Source organism: Hemibagrus wyckioides, linkage group LG08, assembly GCF_019097595.1.
Source record: "Hemibagrus wyckioides isolate EC202008001 linkage group LG08, SWU_Hwy_1.0, whole genome shotgun sequence".
Lineage (NCBI taxonomy): Eukaryota > Metazoa > Chordata > Actinopteri > Siluriformes > Bagridae > Hemibagrus > Hemibagrus wyckioides.
In genome coordinates, this window is record NC_080717.1 from 13,442,750 (window position 1) to 13,467,241 (window position 24,492).

Below are 24,492 nucleotides of genomic sequence, written 5' to 3' on the forward strand. Positions count from 1 at the left end.
ACAGGTAGATATATACAGTATTGTCAACATGATATATAGATGTGTGTGCTATGGACATAATATACAGAGTAATGTGGACAGTACACATATCTACTATGCTAGATACATTGGATACATAGAAGTGACATGGTTAGATTAAATAAATGCAGTCAACCATAAAGGGGGATGAGGAGTGTGCTGAGGTGAGGGAAGGGCATAGGGGTTCAACGGGGGACAGAGTTCAGTAAAGAGACAGCTGTGGGGAAAAAAAAACTGTTTCTTAGTCTGCTGGTTTTGGTCCGGAGGCTCCTGAATCACCTTCCGGAGGGTAGAAGTTTGAAAAGACTATGGGCAGGGTAGGAAGAGTCTTTAAGAATGCTGTGAGCCTGACGTAGACAGCGCTTTTTCTGGATGTCCTCATTTGCAGGAAGTGGGGTTCCTATGATGTGTTGGGCGGTTTTTACCTCCTGTTGCAGTGCCTTGTGGTCGGCGACAGAGCAGTTCCCATACCAGACTGTGATGCAATTGGTCAGGATGTTCTCAATCGCACAGCGGTAGAAGTTCACCAGAATGGTTGAAGACAGGTGGTTCTTCTCCAGTGTGTTTAGGAAAAAAAGGTGCTGGTGAGCCTTTTTGTCCAGGCTGGAGGTATTGGTGGTCCAGGACAGGTCCTCTGAGTTTTGGGTCCACAGAAAATTTAATCTGGATACACACTCATCAGCCATTCCGTTGATGTGGATGGGGTCATACTTCCTTTCTCCCTTCTGAAATCCACAATGAGCTCCTTTGTGTTGCTGGTGTTAAGGAGCAGGTTATTGTCACTGAAGAGGCCGATCACCATGGTGTCGTCTGCAAACTTAAAGATGAAGTTGGATCCATACACAGGCCTGCAGTCTTGGGTGAAGAGGGAGTAGAGGAACGGGCTCAGCACACAGCCCTGTGATAAGCCGGTGTTAAGTATGATGGTGGTGGAGCAGATGTGGCCTGACCTAACATGCTGGGGTCTGTTGGTCAGAAAGTCCATTATCCAGTTGCAGATCCAGAGGGGGTATTAATGCCAAGATCTCCAAGTTTAGTGTTTAACTTAGAGGGAATGACAGTGTTAAAGGCAGAAATGCATCAGTAGGGATTTAGGCCTCATCATAGCACAGAAACAGCACTGGTTAAAGTGTTACAGTAAACCTGTTACAGGCCTCTGATCAGGGTTATGTCTGCTGGTGTTACTTGATCTTAGTACATCTTTTCACACCATTGTTCACCCTGTTCTACTTGATAGGCTAGAAAATGTTGTTATTAAGGAGACAGCCCTCTCCTGGCTCATGACTGGTCGTTATCAGTTTGTAGATCTAAATGGTGATTTCTATGTACATACCAAGGTGATGTTTGGTGTTTTACAAGTGTTTTACAAGTGTTTGGTGTACTTGGATGTTTAAATGCGGTCACCTTACCACTCTTGCAAGTCGCTCAGGTTTACTGACAGTGAAGTGGTTGGACCCTTTATGTCCAAGGAAGTTTGTCACCTTCTGGCTCTCCCTTTTAGTTTTGCTGTCATAGTTAGTCTTGCTGGAGTCCCTGTCTGCACTTTGCACATAATGTACATTGTTTTTAACCATCACAAGACAAGCATACCTATTTCTCTCTTTTTTCTATCTATCTCTTTTCACTCATTTTCTCTCTCTCTCTCTATCGAGCTTTATGTCCCACCCCTGAGCTCCCAGTGTTCTGAGTTCCAGTATGACCACTTCTTCTTTCTGGACCTGCCTGAACCATCTAGATGCTCTAACAATGGTTGGAGTCTTGTTGCTTGGTAGTGCTCATTGCTCCTGGAGCTAGATCTGCGTGGACTGTTGTGCTGTCTTTGAACTACCATTGCGTAAGTCAGCTATTGGCACGATGGATAAATAAACTCTATAGTGGTCTATATGGTCTATAATAAACTCAGAAATTACGCTGACCTATTAGTTTCTCAAGAGCTCTTGGCCGCACAAATCCAAATGACTATAAACTGTTAAAAAAGGACATTATTTACATTTACATCATTTACTGTCATTTACTGTTACTCAAATAAGAATGGGTTCCCTCCTGAGCCTGGTTCCTCTCAAGGTTTCTTCCTCATGTCATCATTTCCTTGCCACCATTGCAGGATTGCTTATTAGGGAAAAATGTTAGGAATAAATAGTAACTTAACTTTATATTTTTTTCTATACTTCTGTAAAGCTGTTCAGAGACAATGTCCATTGTTAAAAGAGCTTTAGAAATAAATTGAATTGAATTGAGCCAGGCTGTAAGTTTAGATGCAGCTGCATATACAGCGCTCCTACTCTGTTTTTAATTTGAGGGATTAGCTCTGAAGGTCCACTTTAAATACACTGTACCAAATGATGCATTCTGTGTTTAAGTCTGACTTAGCTATCTAGAAACCACTGTGTCTATGAAGAACAAAGGGACAAAAGCAGTCCGAAAATAACATCTGTGAGTGAATGAGTTGGGGGTTGTGGAGAATGGGGAGGGTAGCTGTGGTGGACCTGAGGATGCAAACTTATTGGTTGATTGGGCACAAAGAATGAAATGATCTGTGAAATGTGCATTGTTATAGAGCTTTTGTGAAATGCCCTTTCTAGGGAAAGGGCAGCTTTAGTTACAACAATTCTAGATTCTTATGTTATGGCTTTCAATTGCTATTTAATCTGAGACAATGTGACTATTTTCAGGGGCAGAAACACCATATGTTTTAATATTAGTGAAATGATTTATTTATTTTAGATTTTATCTACATATATTTTATCTACATATGTATATATACACTACCAGTCAAAAGTTTGGACACATCTTCTAATTCCATGGTCTTTCCTGATGTTTATTTCTTTCTACATTGTAAAACAATACTGAAGGCGGCCGAAAAACACAATAATCTCATTTGAACAGTTGATACTGAGATATACACTATATTGCCAAAAGTATTTGCTCACCTGCCTTGACTCGCATATGAACTTAAGTGACATCCCATTCCTAAGCCATAGGGTTCAATATGACGTCGGTCTACCCTTTGCAGCTATAACAGCTTCAACTCTTCTGGGAAGGCTGTCCACAAGGTTTAGGAGTGTGTTTATGGGAATTTTTGACCATTCTTCCAGAAGCGCATTTGTGAGGTCACACACTGATGTTGGATGAGAAGGCCTAGCTCTCAGTCTCCGCTCTAATTCATCCCAAAGGTGTTCTATCGGGTTGAGGTCAGGACTCTGTGCAGGCCAGTCAAGTTCCTCCACACCAGACTCTGTCATCCATGTCTTCATGGACCTTGCTTTGTGCACTGGTGCACAGTCATATTGGAAGAGGAAGGGGCCAGCTCCAAACTGTTCCCACAAAGTTGGGAGCATGGAATTGTCCAAAATGTCTTGGTATGCTGAAGCATTCAGAGTTCCTTTCACTGGAACTAAGGGGCCAAGCCCAGCTCCTGAAAAACAACCCCACACCATAATCCCCCCTCCACCAAACTTTACACTTGGCACAACGCAGTCAGACAAGTACCATTCTCCTGGCAACCGCCAAACCCAGACTCATCCATCAGATTGCCAGATGGAGAAGCGAGATTCATCACTCCAGAGAACGCGTCTCCACTGCTCTAGAGTCCAGTGGCAGCGTGCTTTACACCACTGCATCCGACGCTTTGCATTGCACTTGGTGATGTATGGCTTGGATGCAGCTGCTCGGCCATGGAAACCCATTCCATGAAAGTCTCTGCGCACTGTTCTTGAGCTAATCTGAAGGCCACATGAAGTTTGGAGGTCTGTAGCGATTGACTCTGCAGAAAGTTGGCTACCTCTTCGCACTATGCGCCTCAGCATCCGCTGACCCCGCTCCGTCAGTTTACGTGGCCTACCACTTCGTGGCTGAGTTGCTGTCGTTCCCAAACACTTCCACGTTCTTATAATACAGCTGACAGTTGACTGTGGAATATTTAGGAGCGAGGAAATTTCACAGCTGGATTTGTTGCACAGGTGGCATCCTATCACAGTTCCACTCTGGAATTCACTGAGCTCCTGAGAGCGACCCATTCTTTCACAAATGTTTGTAAAAACAGTCTGCATGCCTAGGTGCTTGATTTTATACACCTGTGGCCATGGAAGTGATTGGAACACCTGATTCTGATTATTTGGATGGGTGAGCGAATACTTTTGGCAATATAGTGTATGTCACATAAAATGCACCAGATAAATATATAATAAATATTGATCTAAGAGGAAAATAATTAATAATGTAAAAATATCAGCTGGTCTGACAGGAAAGACACAAGTGCAAAAATGCAGTTTCATGAAGTTTCTTTATTTAATTTAATTTTATAAAATTACATTCACTGAATTTTTAGTTATTTTATTACAGTGAAGTGTGAAACGAAAAACAGGGTGAGATGGAATCGGGACATGAGAGTTAGCTTGTTAGCCAGTTTAGCATGCAGTTAATGACTTCAGGTGCATGCAAAAGAGCACACTCAAGGAAAAATTTCACCTTTCAGTCTTTTGTGTGATTGATTGGTAGTTAGTTAGAATTTCCTGAAATATGTATATAAGTGTTGACAGGTGGAAAATATTCCCTGTAAAATGAATCACGGAATTTAGTCATCACAGTGAACGCATTTATTTTGTAAATATAAGGGATAAACAATAATTAAGTCCTTCTCATGGCCGATAACCGATACCGATAACCAATAAGTTCCTATTTTTATATTAGAATTTTCATATAATCTGCAGTTTGTGCACCCAGGAGAAAAGAAAATCTAAGATGCACTAATGAAACTGATATTTTAGTAGCTCAGGCCTAACTGTAATATCAAACATCAGTCCTGACTCTTCAAATGTTTTTATTTTTTGTGTAAGGTACTACAATAAGAACAGAAAGGGTTTAACATAACTATGACAGAACTATGGTTTATCTGCAATTAACAACTCATTAACAACAAATTTATATTCAAGTATTTCCTGCATAAAAAAGAAATGCATCTATTCAACCTTTTTAGTGCATGAGGATGAGGAACTTAACTTAAGGTCTATATACCTTCCTTGACGCTCCGTGTTTTAGGCTAGCACTAGTAGCTGCAGCTGCCGTGGCTGCTTAATATTCTTTTAATACAGCTTCGCCACGATGACGACCCTTCTAGTGAGATATAAGATTTGTTGTGTTAAAACTTGACACCTTTTTACCTCCTCTCAGAATCCTTGCTGAACATGCGTTGCAAATAGCAATGGCATTGTCCTCCGCTGCCACCGAGAAAAACTTCCAGACCAGCGAAGACATGTTGACAGATGATGACCTAATGAGCGCAACACAGTTTAAAGCTGCAGTCACTTGCACTAGGAAAGCGGATGAATCTCAGATAAATCATACTGTTTGATTGATTTATCAGCAAGCGTACTTTATCAGATCTAGTTATCAGATTTAATTTATTTATCGGAGCAATAAAGTCATTTTCACCCATATCGGCCAATAATTTATCTGAATTGCCTAACTGACCAACATTGAAAATAATATGTCAAGTGCTAGCACAGGATCTTCCGTTTATAGTTCAGGTGACACATCCATACTGCCTAGTACAAAATTTCCAGGCTGTATTCACACCAAACTGCAGAAGTGTCCATCAATGGTAACATAAATGCCCTGATAAATCCCCAAAGCAAATCATCCTCTGAAAATCTCAAGAAATCACTAAGAAGTGAAACAAACTTTCTGCCTAATTTTCTTGATAGGCAACATTCATCGACTCTTGAGGCAAATTAAAAAAGAAAACTTTAAAAAGAAATGAAAAAAGGTCACCTAATTTATCCTTGAACAGAAGCTGATGGACCGCCAACAGAAAGAAATTGAGGAGCCTTCAGTAAAAAGAAGAAAGAAATGATGGCCAGCCCTTTTCAGTGTACATAAAGTAAAAAATGTATACCCACAAGAGCCTTTATGTTTCTGATTATAATAGCCTACATATTTATAAAATTAGCTTATACATTACTTGACTGTAAAGACACAGACACACTATGTATATTACCTTGTAAGCAAATGAGATGCAAATAATGTGCCATCGTAACAATAAATTGGCTTGATCTTTTTTCGTCCTTTGCATAACTTGTATTGTGTATTTCTTTAAAGATTTCTTAATGTCTCTGGATATCCATATTCCTTGGTAATCTTGAAATCCAAAAAGTGAATGCCTGGCCAAAGACACAAAGTTTTCTTGCAACAGGTTAGGTTGCATACTCAGTGTTTTATCTTCTAACTGAATGTTTAGAATTACATATTTACATTAAATTTAAGTATGTCCATGCAAAATTGTAAGTTAGCTTTTATGTAGATTATGTTTTCTGCCATAATCTAAAGCTCACTGGACACTTTATTTCAAGTTAATTAATTAATATCCATTTTTGATATACAGCAGAGCGAACAATCGCACATTGTGGACTTCCCATCCACTTTGGCGACGACGACTCAGAGTTCCTACAAGTGTGTATATTTTTGTTAGTTTCAGTTTCTGAATAGATTACAGTATAAATCTTAAAGGGCCTATCTGTGAGTCCATATAATGTAACTGGATGAGTTGACCCTTCAAAAACCATGCAAAACAAACACAACAGTAATTCATATGACCAAAGTTGTCTTAATGTCATAATTTTGTCATAATGTCTTCAGTTCCTGAATCAGTATTTTCAACTTTTAAAAAAACAGCAACTATAAAATATCACTTTGACCAACTGCCATACTTGTATGTTGTGAAACTGTTGCTGCATTACTTCTCACATAAGGTTCACAACTTGCATCACACTTTACAATACGCTTACATTTCGATTTACATTACATCACAGTCACAATGCATTCTGTGTGATCACTGATATGATAGGCTGGAAGCACTGATTTATAGTAAGAAATTATTAGTATTTTTCTTACACTTATCATTTCACTTAAGAAGACATTGATTTATTCAGCAGCAAAACCAGCAGCACCCATTTACTTGCATTATATGGAGTCGCAGAGATGGCATATTTTCCTAAAAATCTTTGTTTGTGTTTATCTAAATAAAGAAAGTCATACGCAAGGGGGATGGCATGAAGTTGAGTAAATGATGAGATAATTGAAATATTTGGGTGAACTATCCCTTTAACACTGCAGAGAAGTGGAAAAAAATAACAATGCTTCAAGAAATGTTAACAAGAATACAATATTAAACAAGAACAATGGATGTACAGTTCTTTGCAAAATTCTGAGGGAAATGTTTCACAAAAGTCATTTGTCTTATGATGGTTATTTTGTATCTTATGATTTGGCATGTCAGTAGAACATTTTAAACATTTAGAAGGTCTCTGAGATGTCTAGAACAACATACTGCCTTAAAAATATATACTGGTAACCACCATTTGTGTTTAAATTATTTTGGGGGTTTCTTAAATTAAAATAATTTAAAAAAATTGTATACATTGTCATTTTACAGCATTTATGCATGTGTGCAAGTGCCCAAAACATTTGCTCTTCTTTAGCAACCTGAATAAACAGATTGTGTGTTCTGAGCAGGTGATTATTTGAAGGATAGGTGCAGAAAATAATTTAAAGAAAAATCTAGCTCACCAGACAAAGAGGGATGTTGTAGCTTGGAATATATTGGTTGCTGTTCTGAATATACTGAATTAAAAGTAATTACAAATTGACGATTGAAAATGTTATCAATTTTTCAGAGAAATGTTTTCATACAATTCATGGAAGTAGCACAATAAAGCGTTTTGAACAATTTTGAATTCTGAGAATTGTATTAAAAAAATGCAGCGGCATAATTTCCACTGGGGACAGTGGGTGCATGCCCCTCCCACACACTTTTCAAAATCACCACGGAGGAGCAGGACATGGAGAGTCTGCCTGTGTCGATTCCAGGAATGTTGTGGGCACACTCTAAAAATAGCTTACTGAAACGGGTAATGAACAGGTATCGTGGTTGCTGCACAGTCAGCGATGGTGAATTCAGTAAATTAGCTGAAGTCAGGATAATCATATTTTCTGTCTACATCTGTTGATGTTAGCCTAACGTTGACTGAGCTAACGTTAACATACACTGTTGTTGCTAGGTAACTTCAGACTGTTAACTAAATATTTAATGTAGATTAGAACATTCTGTGTACCATGAAAATGAGTTCACTTTAAACTGCGCATTTTCTGAAAGCAATGTATGACAAGCAGACTCTGGATGCTAGTTTAATGTTACACTCAATATGTTCATAACTCAGTCTTTTTCATATCAGAGGACAGATGAGGTGGATAGTTGCATGGAGAGATGGGATTGAATGGATAGATGGAGGACAATGAAAAATCTTTCTTTATTGTTCTTTATATTAAAGTTTTTTTTATGTTTGTGTGCTATAGTATTATAGCAGGGTAGTAATAACGATCTGTAATCCTTTCTTCTGTGGTGGATACATGGGAATGATCTACTTTAGGTATTTGTGCTGCACAGAAATTAGCACCAGGAATGTAAATATTTTAATTTGTTCATTAACTAAGGGTGGTTGTTTATGCATGAAAGACATTTATTAAAGTAATGATCAACATTTTCATATAATTACATATTAATTTTGCTGCTGTCTATCTGCAATTGATATAACAAATTAGTAATTCAACACACAGCTCATAAAAGCTTTTTGCTGTTTCTATTCTAAACACCTGCGGTTTGGTGGATGTGTCTCTGACAAACATCCTGTGCAACAAGTGATTTATTTTCATTTTCAGGTACAGCGGTTAGTTTAAAATAAAAGTTTGTTTAACAGTGGAAATTGAGTCTCACATTATTTAAATTATTCGCACACAAAACATTAATGGTGAACATTTTTGACTTTATAAAATGATTCTCTCAAGTCTTGGCGATAGGCCCCTATTAAACAATAAAGAAAATAAGACATCTTTTTTATATACATAGTTTAATAGCCTACTATTCTTTTTGGCAGCATTTATCATCTATTTATAATCAACTTAATTATTTCCTGGATTTTGTATCACAGTCTGTAAATGTATGTAAATGCAGGAAATGGAATTCAAATTGAAAACTTTTTTCCCCTTTTTGTGTCCACCCCACTTCTCAAACCAAAGTTACACCCTTGAAAAATTGTGTTCATACTGAACACCTTCTTACCTTCTTTACTACCCCCTGCCCCTTCCCAGCTGTCTCTCTTTTTTTCTCGCTTGCACTGAATCACACACACACACACACACACACACACACTCATACCTGGATCTGATAGCTGGCAGCTGCTGGGAGTCACAGTCATATTGAGTGCATCATTCACAGCTGTGTCAGCATAGTGGCCTCTCTGTACATCATGCTCGCTGTCCGTCTGGTCACTTTCTTCATGACCACTATCCTTTAGGCTGTTACCCTCCATGTCCTTAAATGTTGATGTACTAAAAGGAAAGTGGTGAGAGACAGCTTTTTAATTTAGTGTTACATTGTGTTCAGTCTGACTCTTCGATTTTCACTTCAACTGTTATGGTCATAAAAATTGCTTTGTGTCAAAGGAATTGAGTGGCTGTGTATGAAAGGGTGACAGTTGAACAGGGCTGATTTTCTTTAATTTGATAGCCATCTACCATTTTCCTGTGTGCACAATTATCTATCCAACCTCCTTGCCACCCACCAAAAGATGGAAAATAGAAAAGGCAGAACTGCAGTGGCACAATTGCAGGGCCTGACCTCATTCTAATTGCTCCTGTGCTCCACACCCCAGGAAATTATTGCACTGTAAGGACAGTAATATTATTTGTCTCCTGCCAAAAAAGAACTAAAGTTGTTACAATGGAACTTAAATGTCATTGCCTTAATTCAGGCTGAGTATGAAAGTTAGAGCATGACTATGAAGATAGTGCTAATTTAGTTAATAAACCTTTGAGTAGTGAAGGGGCCAGGTAGACCCAGGAATGCCAGACCCTTGCGTCCTTCTACAAAACAAAATGACTTTTCTTCTTATCCCAGTGGACTTACAATGCCATCTCTGTCTGTTTGCACCAAAAAGCCTTTCTGCAAGCTTGTTCTGCATCCAAAAGCCTTCTAGCCACATGTAAAGTTCATTTACTGTATTCTAATTAGTAGACGAATTTGTTAATTAGTTTTTTTTACAAGCAAAAAATCTAGTTTATAATAGTATAAAACATCAACTTCAGGTGTGTTAAAAACATCAAATGTGTTAAGCGATATGGACAATCAAACAAACAAATATTCTTTATAGCATATGTTGAGTCAAAATAAAAATGTTTAAATCTAAATCATTTATAATCTTACACATGTCTACTCAGTCACTGATTAAAATTTGAATCACCTGCAAAATCAATCCATTATCAAATAAAATATAAAAACAAACAAACAAAAATCATACCTTTTGATGAGGTGTGCTCTGCTGTTTACATAGCTGGAGTCAATGGAATAATTCTCTGTCTGGAGAAAGAAAGGGAGGTGCATTTATTTATACAGCAGCTAAAATTAAGTTATTTTTAACTTAAAAATGTTATTTTACACAGACACTATTGTTAACTGCCTCAGCTAACAAAGGCAAGTTCTTATTCTCTTTCCGAGCACATGTAGTCTGCTTTGCTGCAGTCAGCCCACTCTCCCTCCTTCCTCTCCTTTTTTCCACCATCTTCTCCTTGTCTCTCCTCGCTTTTTCCATATTCAGTTTGACCACAATTTTCAAAAATTAGGGACAGTGTGGCTTGACGAGAAAATTGATTGATTTAATAAGAGAACAATGACAGAAAGTATGATTTTGTATGTTTTAAATAATATAACAATAATAAAACACTTTCTTAGTGTCTTATATATATATATCAAGCCTTTTTCCTTTAATTTAGATAATTATGACTCACAATTTATGAAAATCAGAAAAGTCAAACGTCTGAGTAAAGTATGTTCATTTATGCACTTAATATTTGGTTGGGGCTCCTTTTGCACAAATTACTGCATCAGTGCAGCATGGCATAGATGTGATCAGCCTGTGGCACTGCTGAGGTGTAATGGAAGCCCAGGTTGCTTTGATAACGGCCTTCAGCTCATCTGTATTGCAGAATCTGGTGTCTGTTATCTTCCTCTTGACAACACCCCATAGATTGTCTATAGGGTTCAGGTCAGGTGAGTTGGCCAGCCAATCAATCACTGTAATACTACAGTCAGCAAACCAGTTCAGAATAGTTTTGGCACTGTGGGCAGGGGCCAAATCCTGCTGGAAAAGGAAATCAGCATCTCCAAAGCTTGTCAGCAGATGGATGCATGAAGTCCTCTAAAATCCCTTAGTAGATGCATTGACTCAATAAAACACAATGGACCAACACAAGCAGATGACCCCAAATCATCACTGACTGTGAATTCTTTGCCTCTCTTCTCTTTCTCCAGACCCTGGGACCTTAATTTCTAAATGAAATGCAAAATTTACTTTCTTCTGAAAAGAGGACTTTGGACCACTAAGTAATGCTCCAGTTCTTCTCCTTAGACCAGGTAAGATGCTTGTGACATTGTCTCTGGTTCAGGAGTGGTTTGACACTAGGACTGTGACACTGTAGCCCATTTCCTTGACACATCTGTGTGTGGTAGCTCTTGATGCACGGACTCCAGCCACAGTCCACTCTTTGTGAAAGTCCAACAAGTTCTTGAATCAGCATTACTTGACAATCTTCTCAAAGCTAAAGTCATCCCTGTTGTTTGTGCACCTTTTCCTACCACATTTTGCCCATCCAGTCAACTGTCCATGAATTTGCTTTGATACAGCACTCTGTGGCTTACCATCCGTATGCATCGTGTCAGTGAGTGTCATATGGGCACCCGTCAAGTCAGCAGTCTTGACTGAACTGGTGGTAGTGTGTACTGAACCTGACAGGGATATTTGTGGTATTTATACTGCATAAAAAGTGATTTGTACAAGTGGAAATTAAATATTCTAATGTTTTGAGATATGGTTTTTCAATGTTTTTGAGCTGTAGGCCACAATTATAAAAATTAAAATAATAATAATAAAAAAAAGTTTGGAACATTTTAATATACAGTAATACCTTGCAGATCCGTGTCTCACAATTCGTGACTTCACTGATCCAGTGCTAGCTATGGTAGCTATGATGCTTTGTATGCATGATGTAGTGGTTCATCTCCCTGCACCTTTTACTCGGTTCAACATGCATGTATATTCTGTGAATAAGCGATCTCAGTGATTTTTTCTTTGGTTTTTAATATAGGCGATACTGTGCTCTTTTTTACATCAAACATTTATTTATTTTTTAAGGGTAATGTATTAAACTAACTTTACAATGAAATGCATGATTAGGGTCATATTTGGGGTTTAAACTCTAAAAATAAGCATTTACAGTACAGTATTAGCATTTTTAGTGAAACGTAACCTCGCAGATGTCTGAGGTATTACTGTACATATACTGAGTCTAGAATATATAAACCTTTCATTATCTGAAGTAACCGGCAAAAAATATTGACCTTTTTATGATATTCAAATTTTCTGAGATGCATTTGTATGTACACATACACACACACATATAAATATATACATATAAACTGATCAGCTATTGTATTGGTCCCCCTTTTGCTGCCAAAACAGCACTGACCCGTCGAGGCATGGACTCCACTAGATCCCTGAAGATGTGCTGTGGTATCTGGCACCAAGATGATAGCAGGAGATCCTTTAAGTCCTCTAAGTTGGGAGGTGGGTTCTCCATGGATTGGACTTGTTTGTCCAGCACATCCCACAAATCCTCGATATTAATGACATCTGGGGAATTTGAAGTCAACACCTCAAACTCACTGTTGTGCTCCTCAAACCATTCCTAAACCATTTTCCTTTGTGGCACAGAGAATTATCCGGCTGAAAGAGGCCACAGCCATCAGGGAATACCGTTTCCATGAAAGCATGTACATGGTCTGCAACATTGCTTAGGTAAGCGGTACGTGTCAAAGTAACATCCACATGGATGGCAGGTCCCAAGGTTTCCCAGCAAAACATTGCCCAAAGCATGACACTGCCTCCACCACCTTGCCTTCTTCCCATAGTGCATCCTGGTGTCATGTGTTCCCCTGGTAAGCAATGCACACACACCTGGCCATTTGGGTAATGTAAAGAAAATTTGATTCATCAGACCAGCTTCTTCCATTGCTCTGTGGTCCAGTTCTGATGCTCACATGCCCATTGTTGGCACGTCCAGTGGTGCAGAGGGGTCAGCATGGACACCCTGAATGGTCTGCAGCTATGCAGCCCCATATGCAACAAAAAGATGCACTGTGTATTCTGACACCTTTCTATCAGAACCAGCATTAACTTCTTCAGTAATCTGAGCAACAGTAGCTTGTCTGTTGGATCGGACCACACAGGCCAGCCTTCACTCCCGACATGCCTCAAAGACCACCAATGACCTGTTGCCAGTTCCCACTGTTCCTTCCTTGGACCACTTTTGATAGATACTGACCAATTCAGACTGGGAACAGCCCACAAGAGCTGCAGTTTTGGAAATGCTCTAATCCAGTCGTCTAGCCATCACAAATAAGCTCTAGTCAAACTCGTCCCAATCCTTACATTTGACCATTTTTTCTGCTTCTAACACATCAACTTTGAGGACAAAATGTTCACTTGTTGCCTAATACATCCCACCCACTAACAGGTTCCCTGATTAAATCAATATTAGTGTGCAGTTTTTCTGACCACAGCAGATGTAACCCTATTGCTCTGTTACAATGATATGATGTATGATATTATGTACATAAGAGCATCTGAAACACAGAACAAATCATGCTCTTATTCTCAGCCTGAGACAAATAAAATATCAATCTTAAACTTAAAGATAAGTCACCAGTAAACATGTATTAAATATTTAAAATGTATATTAAATATTAAAATGTATTAAGTATTTAATGATGCTGCAGTACATACCCACAGACACTATCAAGGATATACTGTAATTTGTAAGCCTTTTTAATTAACATTATATTACCTGGCCTCGTACAAGATACAATATTTGTTATATTGTATATGAAGCAAGTGGTTGACTTCCCTTCTGGCTTTTTTCCATTGGCATCAAAGTAATTGGCATATGCAATTGTTTCACTACTCTTGCAGGATAAATTGATATATAAACATGTATGTAGGATTTATTTCAGGTTTGAATGTGCCATCAACAAAAGTTTTAAAGAATGGCTGTATAGTTAGTAACAAGGGGAAACTTTATTAACTCCAACATCTTCATCAAGTATGCAGATGATACAGTTATTGGCCAGTTTTTTTCCTTCAACCATAAATCTACTGAACTCTACACTACACTGCTACTACACTTACCACTTTACAGTTCTGCTCCACCCTGTACATTCTGTTATAATATAGTCTTTTTTACTGTGTAATATAATTAATGTACACATTCTTCACTTGATAGATTACACCTAGTTTTTATCTATCTGTCTATCTATTTATATACTTTTATATATACTATATTTATACATACTATATACTATCTGTATATACACTGTATATTATCTCTGTTACTGTTATGTACATACATTGTACATAATGCACACGTTTGCACAATTATAATTACACCTGACACTTTATCTGCTGTAAATACTACTTGCACATACCTCTCTATGCACATTCTAACATAGCCTTATTTATTTATCGATGTACATATTTACATTTACTGCACTTGTTCATTTGCACAATTTCTACTATTTGCACTTCTGGTAGATGCTAAACAGCAATTCGTTGCTATGTACCTGTACTTTGCGATGACAATGTACAGATCTATCTATCTATCTATCTATCTATCTATCTATCTATCTATCTATCTATCTATCTATCTATCTATCTATCTATCTATCTATCAATCAAAATAATAGCAGGACTATACAAATTTCCCAATAAGTCCCTCTAAGAGGCTTGTAAATGCTTTGAATGGGGAGCCCTGCATTAATACAACTTCTGCTGGGAAGCAAGAATTCTTATGCAGTGTCAGTGCCATTGAAAATGAGGTATATAATATACCAATCGTAATGTTATATTATTGGCAGGTTTATATGAAAAAATATATTTTCCTTGAATTTGTTTTAATTTCCTGTCTAAACCATCCACAGAAATGGTAATTAGAGAATTTTATGCCGCCACTACTGTGAACTGTAGAAGTTAGGATCACTGAGGCTGTTCATAGAACAAACTCTCTTTATATCAAAGGACTAATAATAGGAACCATCTCTAGTGATCATAATATAATGAAAATTATATTACAAAGAAAACTTTACTGATGTTGAACCAGCTGAATTTGTATATAGCAGACCAAAAAAACACAGTTCTTGAAGTTCTGAAACCATGTTAGGGAGTTGTTTTTAAAACAGTGTGCTTTCTAATGCTTCTACAAATGGCTTCTATGTATGCTGTTTTGATAGCCAACATTCCCTGTTCTTTGATGAGAATGTAGCTACTGTACCTCTGTATATTGTTGACTTCAAAGTCACCAATCTTTTGAGAACATCATGTAAAAAGCAGAAGATTACTGGAGTCTACTGCATGATATTGAACTGTTCCTCACAATTTAGAACAATACTGCACTCCATTCAACTAGCCTTGTTGGGGAAGTGTAGAGATGTAAGAGAATTAGGCTATGACCTATTTTTGAGCCAGTAATGAAGAATGTACAGAGACATGATTTGCATGTAGATAATTCTCACAAGTCTGGGGAAAATATTGAAGCTACTGTTGTGATTGTCTCTGCAGACAATCCTGGGGCACATGGCGTAGTAAGATTCTGGAAAAAATTGTTTAGATATTTTGTAGATTTTGTCTTACGCCTATCAAGGATATTCAGACCATTGATGTGACTTTTTACCTTAAAAGGCACAGAATAGCACAGTCAATTTATTAAAAAGTTGAAAACAAACCCAACTCAGACAAATGTGCATAGTTTAAAAGGAGTAGGAATGTGTCTTAAAAAACTCAGATGCATTACATGACTTGTTTGCAGGAATTTTGCTATTTGACAAACAGTTATTTGAAAAAAGCTGTTCAGAATAAAAGAATTCTCACGTTAACACAGTATCTCTAGCATGATGTGCTGGAGAGATTTCCTTCTTGGTATTTTAAAAGGTTAAATACCTATTATATGAAGATCTGGATGTTACTGAGCTGAAGAATTTAAATGCCTTTTACCCTCTTGCATTAAAATGCATTTTCTCCACTGAGTACACAGGGTGAGTGGCAATCACCAATGTGCCATAAACAATAGAGGAGCTCAAACATATTATCTAAACAACTAACATAGCTGCTGTAAAAATAGCTGCACAACCATGAAATCAAAAATGCTAAAAAAAAAAGGCTCATAGACTCCAAAAACATTTGCATTATAAAACAGGGGTACTATTAAGATGGCACCAGCAAGTCTGAAGGTAAGGATAAATACATGTGGAAGGGGGACTGAAGTAATAACAAAAGTCACAAGTACTGCACTGTAATCTCAGCAGGAGTTTCTTATTGTTATTAGGGATCAAATAACCCTAAGAAAGAGCAGGAAAATGGACTGCCTGTGACCCAGAAAGTATCATGTAAATTAGTAAAATGGGATATTGTCCTAAAGATAACTTGGGTTGGGTTGAAATCTGCAGTGGGCTGGATTAGCTAGAAAGGGCTAAAATTCTATGACTAGAGCAAATTACTGAGCTAGTATTTTTTGTCTGATCTTGTATATGTTTGTTTACCCAGTTATGCCAGTCTTCACTTTCTTTTCTTTCTTCCAAGCTACAATAACTTATTACCACAAAGTATTTTTGTAGTTAGACAATTTAGTCTTATTTGCAACCATCCTTTGGTCATGACCAACTCCTTCAGATATCTGACACAGATTGATATAGACCTACTGTCCACTAACTAAGGCAACAAATGTAAGATATTGCCCAACTGTTATTAGCTGGTGCAGTTAAAGGTTAAAGAGTTTTACAATACACTCATGAAAATATGTGGGTTGAAATTAATGTGTCAATGGTTCGATTAGGTCATGTTCTAACTAAATTCTATAAATTTCCATAAACTTTAGCATTCTTTAAAATTGTCCATAGCAACTTCCAGTCTTCTTTGTCATTCTTTTCTTTTACTGTTTGCTTACATGTGTGTGCATGTGTGCTGCAACTCTAGAATCAGTTCAAAGAAATTTAGTGTAACTAAATCTTTAGGATTGAAAAAGAGGAAACTGGAGGCATGCTTGGAATAACTCAAAAGTTAATTTTCAGCACTTTGCACGCATGCACATTTACGCACACACACAGCTCTATGTGCCTGGGTCTCTCTCGTCTTGTCTTTTTTTCCTGCCACAGCTCACTGCAATAGATAACGATCATTAATGTAATTCGGGACAGGTGTGTGTGCCCTCCATTCACAAACCAGTAATCGGCCACGCCCCTGCTTCCTCATGCAGGTATACTTCATCACTCATTTATCACTCCACTCCAGCCTATTTTACACAAATTATTATTTAGGCAGATGTCAGCAGCAGGATTGATAAGAGAGTATTACCTCTCAGCATGCCATTGGCACATTGGTTCCATTGATGGTTCAGTTGTATCATGAGCAGATCTGTTGCAGTCAGTGAGCCAACAGGCCACAAACAGCACTGCAACAGAAATCTCCTTTACTGCCATTATGGTAGGTACTGCTATTTTGAGCTTGTGTCACACTTGCTCCAGTACTTCCAAAGTGAAACTAGATTTGAATGCCATTTACTTGTGAGTTTTTTTTAAATGTATTATTTGCTCACCACTAGTATGGCCATTAACAAATACATGCAAATAGGTAGCAATATACTTTTCATAATGTATTGTTAACACACATGCACACAAGTAAGCACACTTGGAAAAGACTGTCAAAGACACTGGGATTACATTATGGTTTCTGCTTGTACCACCTGCTTGGTCATTCTCCTCTGACCTTTCTCATCAACAAGGCATTTTAAGACAGTTCCTGAAATACTGAAATCAGTCCACCTGGCACCAACAAACATGCCATGATCAAGGTCACTCAGCTCATCTTTTCATTTTCTGATGTTTGATGTGAATATTAATTGAAGCTCTCATCCCATTGTGGAATGATTTTAAGCATAGCATTGTTGATTGGCTGTGTGGACAGTTGCATGCATATGCAGGTGTACTGTTGTGCGTAATAAAGTATGGCACAATGACAGTGTGGGTTCATACTTTATTTGGGTCAAATAACTCAGGATTGGTTCAATCAGCTTCAAATAGGTTTATAAATTGGAACAGCTTGTATATTACCCATGGCAAGTAAAGGCCAGATGCTGTGAGCTAGATTCCATTTTGCTATATCATTGAAAACATAAAACACATTGGGTTTATCTACATGGTATTCCTCTACATTGGCAAACAGTTTTAAGCACATAAAGCTAGTCACAGAAAAAAAGCTTCCACACATCTGCAGGGTCATAGATAAAGACCTTTTTTACAGTCTGCTAAGTTTGCATCAGGTAATGAAATCTCTTTCATTTAAAAGCAAGAACACACCTGGCATATTCATCTCATCTCACTGACCTCCCTTAAATACATACCTGAAATACCCAGGTCTGTGTGTGTGTGAGTCTTTCCATACACACAATAATTTATCAACTGTAAACATATCTTTTGGCAGGGTATAGGATTCTGAGCACACAAACAGAAATGAAGAACACCATTCCAGGCACTCTGCTCAGACATTGTTATTGTTTATCCACAAGAGCTTTAAAACCATGGACCATAAGTAACAGATGCTGGGGATACAGGTAATTAGCCAGTTACTTCTGGTTTGTGCCTGTCCTGTGAACAACTCGGAGAGTGTTAGAGAAACTCTGACCAATGGATGACCCTCTCAGACAAATCTATTGGTTTAGGCCAATGGAAGGATCGATGGCAGGCCCTAAGAGAGCACACAGGGCTCCTCAAATAAAAATCTGATTACCTAGACCAAAAGAGAGGATGACTATCTCAGGGAGAACTTTGTTCTTTCCCCTGAGCACACAAGGCTCCTCATGAATTCACCACCACTCATACATTCCACAGAACCCACCTTCTAAAAAAAATACATCAGGTAAATTTACAGCTCTTAACAAAATTATGCACTATTGTTTGGAAAACTTCTTAACAATTTTAATGTCCTGCCTTACATGTATTATGCCTGGCAGTTCATTATTATGCTTTGATCTTTTAACATGTAAATTATAACAGCGTTAGAGTTGTATGACGTTATTACATATAACTGACAATCCAGGCAAAAATTCTTTAGTCATTCAAAACTTTACCTTGTGGGAAATTTGGAACATATGTAACTCAGATACTAGCATGATAATTAATGTCATAAGTGGAGAATTCCCCACTCTTAGAAAATGTTTGATTGGAGAAACACATTTTAGTAAACGGTTTAGTTAAACTATCCTTGTATAAAGTAAACTATCCTTTGACACTAATGATTGAGTCAAGTCAATCCAAGCTGTATCAAGACTGGTTCACACAAAGGCTTAGAACCCAAGCATTTATACCACCATGAACTTGATCTTTACTCATCAACTGCTCAATGGCTCTGAGACTTTACAACTTCATTCACCATCTTGATTTAGACTTAACTAGGAAATCAACACCATCCATTGACACCCCCCCAAAGACAAGTGATGCAACAAGTGATTCCCCATCCAAATATACCATGCAAATGCAATTACAGCACTGTGCACTTAATATAAAATTTAAAGCCTTTCTTAAGATCTTCAAGAAATGAAAATAATTATATTAATGGTTTGTTGAGGACATGGTCAGAGAAATAGGATACAGTGCTAGAAATGTTCATTCATTTGTTTTCATTCATTCTCTGTTTGAAACCCAATCTTGTGTACCTTTGTGTGTGTGTTAGATTAGTTTCTGTGTATTAGAGTAATATAATACAGTTTTGTCTGTTTAAAAAAAAGTATCTTAAGGTTTCAATGAATGTTCATAATATAGTGTTTTTACTATATTCTGGATATCACTGTCATTGGCCAAGAAGGTAATATGCCATGAAAAATTAATAAGTTCAACTTTTTTGCTGGCCAGATAGTTGAACAGCTGTGGAAATTCTGAGTAGACATCAGATAATTATTTCCCTTACATATAGTGGGGGAGAATGCAGGCTTGTCAATGTAAATTTTCTTATATATTGTTGAAGAATGTGGGCAGGTAAATGTAAATTGCTAAATCCCCTTACATATATTTGTGGACAGTGCAGGCACTTGAATCCAAATTGCTATATTTAATTACAAGGCATACATACAGAACAATAAATCTATTCTCTTTTTTCTGTATAAGGTAGCCTAATGCACATGTAGGACTAGGAGCACAAATCCTAATTCTTTTTTTAGTTTCTCTGATTCATTTTAAAATACCCAACTGTGGCATTCACATCTTAGAGAGGTTGTGGAAAGAAACACAGAGAACCCCTCTTAACCCTGAGAAATGGAGCAGTGTGCAAGGTATACCTCCCTCCTCCCGCAATGTAATTCGCTGAAAGGAAATATGATAAAATGCAGTATGAGCAGCCAACAGCTCCAAGCATATGCTCTGCATTTTGTTTATCTGACAGGCCAGTGGGGAGCTAAGAAAGACAATGCTATAAGGACATCACATTTAATGCAAAATACATTACCACACAAGGCTGTTAAAGCAGGATAGAGGAAAAATTTAATCTTGCTCTCTGTTTCTTGGAATAATTGAATCTCTCTTAAACCTACTACAGGACAATCATGCAAGTTTAGACTATACTCCAAATGTTTTTCTAATATGTGAGATCCCAAATGCTAGTTTGACACGTGTGTATGTATGTATATATATATATATATATATATATATATATATATATATATATATATATATATATATATATATATATATATATACACATACACACACATATACACATACAGCTCTGGAAAAAAATAAGAGACCACTGTAAAATAATCAGTTTCTTATGTTTTTTTTCTTACAGGTGCATGTCTTGGTGAGATGAACAGTTTTGTTTCATTTTTTGTGAACTGCTGACAATATTTCTCCTAAATTCAAAATATAATTATTGTTATCTAGAGTGTATATTTAAAGGAAATGACAACACATCAAAATAACCCAAGATCATGCAGTATTTGCAGAGCTTTAATAACTCAAATAAAACAATATGCAAATAATTTGTAAACAATTGTGTTAATGCTTTGGCTAAATAACATTAAGAAATCAGTATTTGGTGGAATAACCCTGATTTGCAATTACAGCTTTCATGTGTTTTGGCATGCTCTCCACCAGTTTTTCACATTGCTGTTCGCTAACTTTATACCACTCTTTTTGCGAAAAAGCAAACAGCTCAGCTTTGCTTGATGGTTTGTGACAATCCATCTTCCTCTTCATGACATTCCAGAGGTTTGATCTGGTGATCCTCCATCCAGACTCTGATTGCCCCCAGATCATCACTGACCCTCCTCCATATTTTACAGTTGGTAAGACACTGTGGGTTGTAGGCCTCTCCAGGTCTCCATCTAACCATAACACGACCGGGTGTCGGGCAAAGCTGAAAATTGGACTCGTCAGAAAAGATTACCTTACTCCAGTCCGCTACAGTCCAAACCGAACCTTTCTTGCCGTGCACTTCATCCCAGTCTCAGTTTGCCACTGTTGTTGAAGGTCACTTGAAATCAGCTTACAGTTCTTGATTGACATTTGAATGTCAATCAAGAATGAAGTTTGCAGTCATCTCGCTTGTTACTGACCCGTTTTCGGCCTCTTCCAGGCTGTAGCTTTGTTGTTCCTAGTGTCTGTTGCTTGATCTTGTTTTTGTGAACTGCCGTCTTGACGCTCACTGAATCCTTGTGCCAGTAACTCAAAAACTTTCCTTTCACTGTTTTTGGCATGTTCCATCGTTATTTTTAATTTCCAGTTACCTTTGAAAGACTTCTAGCACTTTTTTTACCATCCAACTGGTCACATTGCAAGAGGAGAGTGTTGATTACAGCAGTACTTTTTTATACTTTTCCCCCCATTAAATAGGATTGGATTCAGGTGCTCACCAAATCAATACCTCATTAAGCAGAATGAGGTGTGCTTGTGTAGAAATATAACAAAGACTGGCATGGAATGCTTGTCATACTCAGAGAGATGCTGATTTAGGAGTAAATTGCAGTGGTCTCTTATTTTTTCCAGAGCTGTGTATATAAACTACCAGTCAAAAGTTTGGAAACACCTTCTAATTCCATGGTCTTTCCTGATGTTTATTTATTTCTACATTGTAAAACAATGCTGAAGGCGGCCAAAATAAACAATAATGTCCTTTGAACAGTTGATATTGTGATATGTCTGCTACTTATGCTCTACTACTAAAGCCTTCATAACGGCTCTAATCTGAGGTGCTGTTAATTGGTGATTTCTGAGGCTGGTAACTCTAAATGAACTTCTCCTCTGCAGCAATGGTAAGTTTTGGTCTTGCTTTACTGGGATGGTCTTCATGTAAGCCAGTTTCATCATGGTGCTTGATGGGTTTTGCAAATGCACTTGACAGTACTGTTCTTGCAAGAACTATTCCAGAACACCTGACCTTCGTTTCTTAAAATAACAACTGACTGTTGTTTTTTGTTATTACATACGGATTACTTAAGTCCACGTGTGTTATTTCATAGTTTTGAAATCTCCAGTATTGTTCTAGAACAGGGGTGTCCAAACTTTTTGCAAAGAGGGCCACATTTGGTGAGGTGAAAATGTGTGGGGCCGACCATTCAGCCTGACATTCTTTGAACCATTAACATTAAATGCAAATGAACTATTTTATGAAATTTTTATTGCAAATGGTATACTTTTCATTTCTTCACACAGAACACAAATAAATCTAAACAAGTTTACCATAATCACTCTGCCTTTCATATTTAAAGACCAAATAAAATGAAGAAAAAGTCTATCTGAAAAAAAAAAATCTAGAAGATTAAACATATCTAGGTTCATTTCAAACAAGAAAATAACACTAACAGTTATCTTATTCAGAAGTACAAAACATTTAGGGCCATATGAATCCATGTATCACTCGTTCTTTCGTTTTTCAATTGACCATTAAAAATCAAAAAATGAAAAATATGTTATTTGATTTTGAATCGGATATCAAAAACGAAAAAGTGTTTTTCATTATTTCAATTTTAGACTCGGATCAAAAATACGAAATGGAAAAACGGGCTGCCGGACCAAATTTGATTTTAATATTTAATTTGTCGGGTTTACGAGACCCGGTTTGATTGTCAATTGAAAAACAAAAGAACAAATGATACACGGATTGAAAAGACACGGTGCATTTTCAAAACCGTGGTTTTGATCATCACAAAAAAAAATCAATTCACTGAGATTTTAGAATTTATTCACCTCAGAAGACTAAAGAGACTTGCCTGCACTAATGTGAAGGGTGATACTGAGATCACGACTGCAGTAAATAGGCCAGGTCTGGCTCAAAAACAGTGGTTTTGATGCGCAAGATGTCACGCAGGTGAGAGTCACTTAGTCTCGTCCTCACGCGGAATGTCTTCTCGCACAAGTACGTCGAGCCAAACAAGCTCAGCGCTTTCTTAGCAAATGTTCGAATCTCTTGGAACCTGCCTTTACCCAGCTGGCGATAAAAGTTGACAAGAGGGAGCTGTTGGTGCCGACTGCGACACTCGGCATCACACTGCAGCTCAATGAGCTCCAGCTGCAGGTGGTCTGGAGCATCATCAGGGTCCACGGAGAAAGGAGAAGAAAAAAGCGTGATCTCCTTTTCAATAGCTGCAAAATACTGAAAGCACTGTTGAAACTCCTCAGCCAGAGATGAAATGTCTGCTGCATACCTTCTTATTTGCGCACTGATATTGTTCTGTGGAAAACTGGTCATTACTTCCTGCAACAATGGGAAATGTGTGGTATTGGGCTGTGTTTGTGACAGGTGCCTTTGGAAAAGTAGCAGCTTGGTCCCAAAGGCTTTGATGTGTGAATACAGTTGGCTTACCACTGCATTTTGCCCCTGAAGGCTCGTGTTCAGCGCATTCAGATGTCGTGTTATGTCAACTGAAAATCCAAAATCAGCCAGCCAAGCAGGATCATATAGTTCTGGCATCGGTTGTCCCTTTTTTGCCAAGAATTGTCCGATTTCCTCCCTATGAGAGTAGAAGCGCTGCAGTGCAGACCCCCGACTGAGCCATCTTACGCCATTGTGATACACAACATCTCCATATTCAGCCTGGATGTCGAGTAGAAACTGTTGAAACTGGCAGTGGCACAGGGCTTTGGAGCGAATATAATTAATAGCCTTTATCACTGGTTTCATAACATGATCATATTTCAGATGTTTGGCACAGAGAACTTGTTGGTGAATAATACAGTGAAAACCTATGGGATCAGCTGAGTCACCATGTAGAGGCTCTTAACCCTGCACCCCAGAACCTCAATGACCTGAGGGCCAGCCTTCAAGAAGAGTGGAATGC

General features: G+C 37.8%; 1 protein-coding gene across 3 annotated transcripts in view; it reads right to left on the minus strand.

The window, feature by feature from the left end:
- The window catches only part of pcdh19 (protocadherin 19), a 49,726-nt gene that overhangs the window by 15,385 nt on the left and 9,849 nt on the right, over positions 1-24,492 (minus strand). For 2 of the 3 annotated variants that reach the window (XM_058397162.1, XM_058397160.1), the window contains exons 3-4: positions 10,368-10,426; positions 9,227-9,399 (exon numbers count right to left, since the gene is read on the minus strand). In XM_058397162.1, coding sequence (XP_058253145.1) covers positions 9,227-9,399; positions 10,368-10,426 — 232 coding nt within the window. Of the gene's footprint in view, positions 1-5,177; positions 5,288-9,226; positions 9,400-10,367; positions 10,427-24,492 lie in introns of all 3 variants that reach the window. The other variant, XM_058397163.1, reaches the window with a different exon arrangement.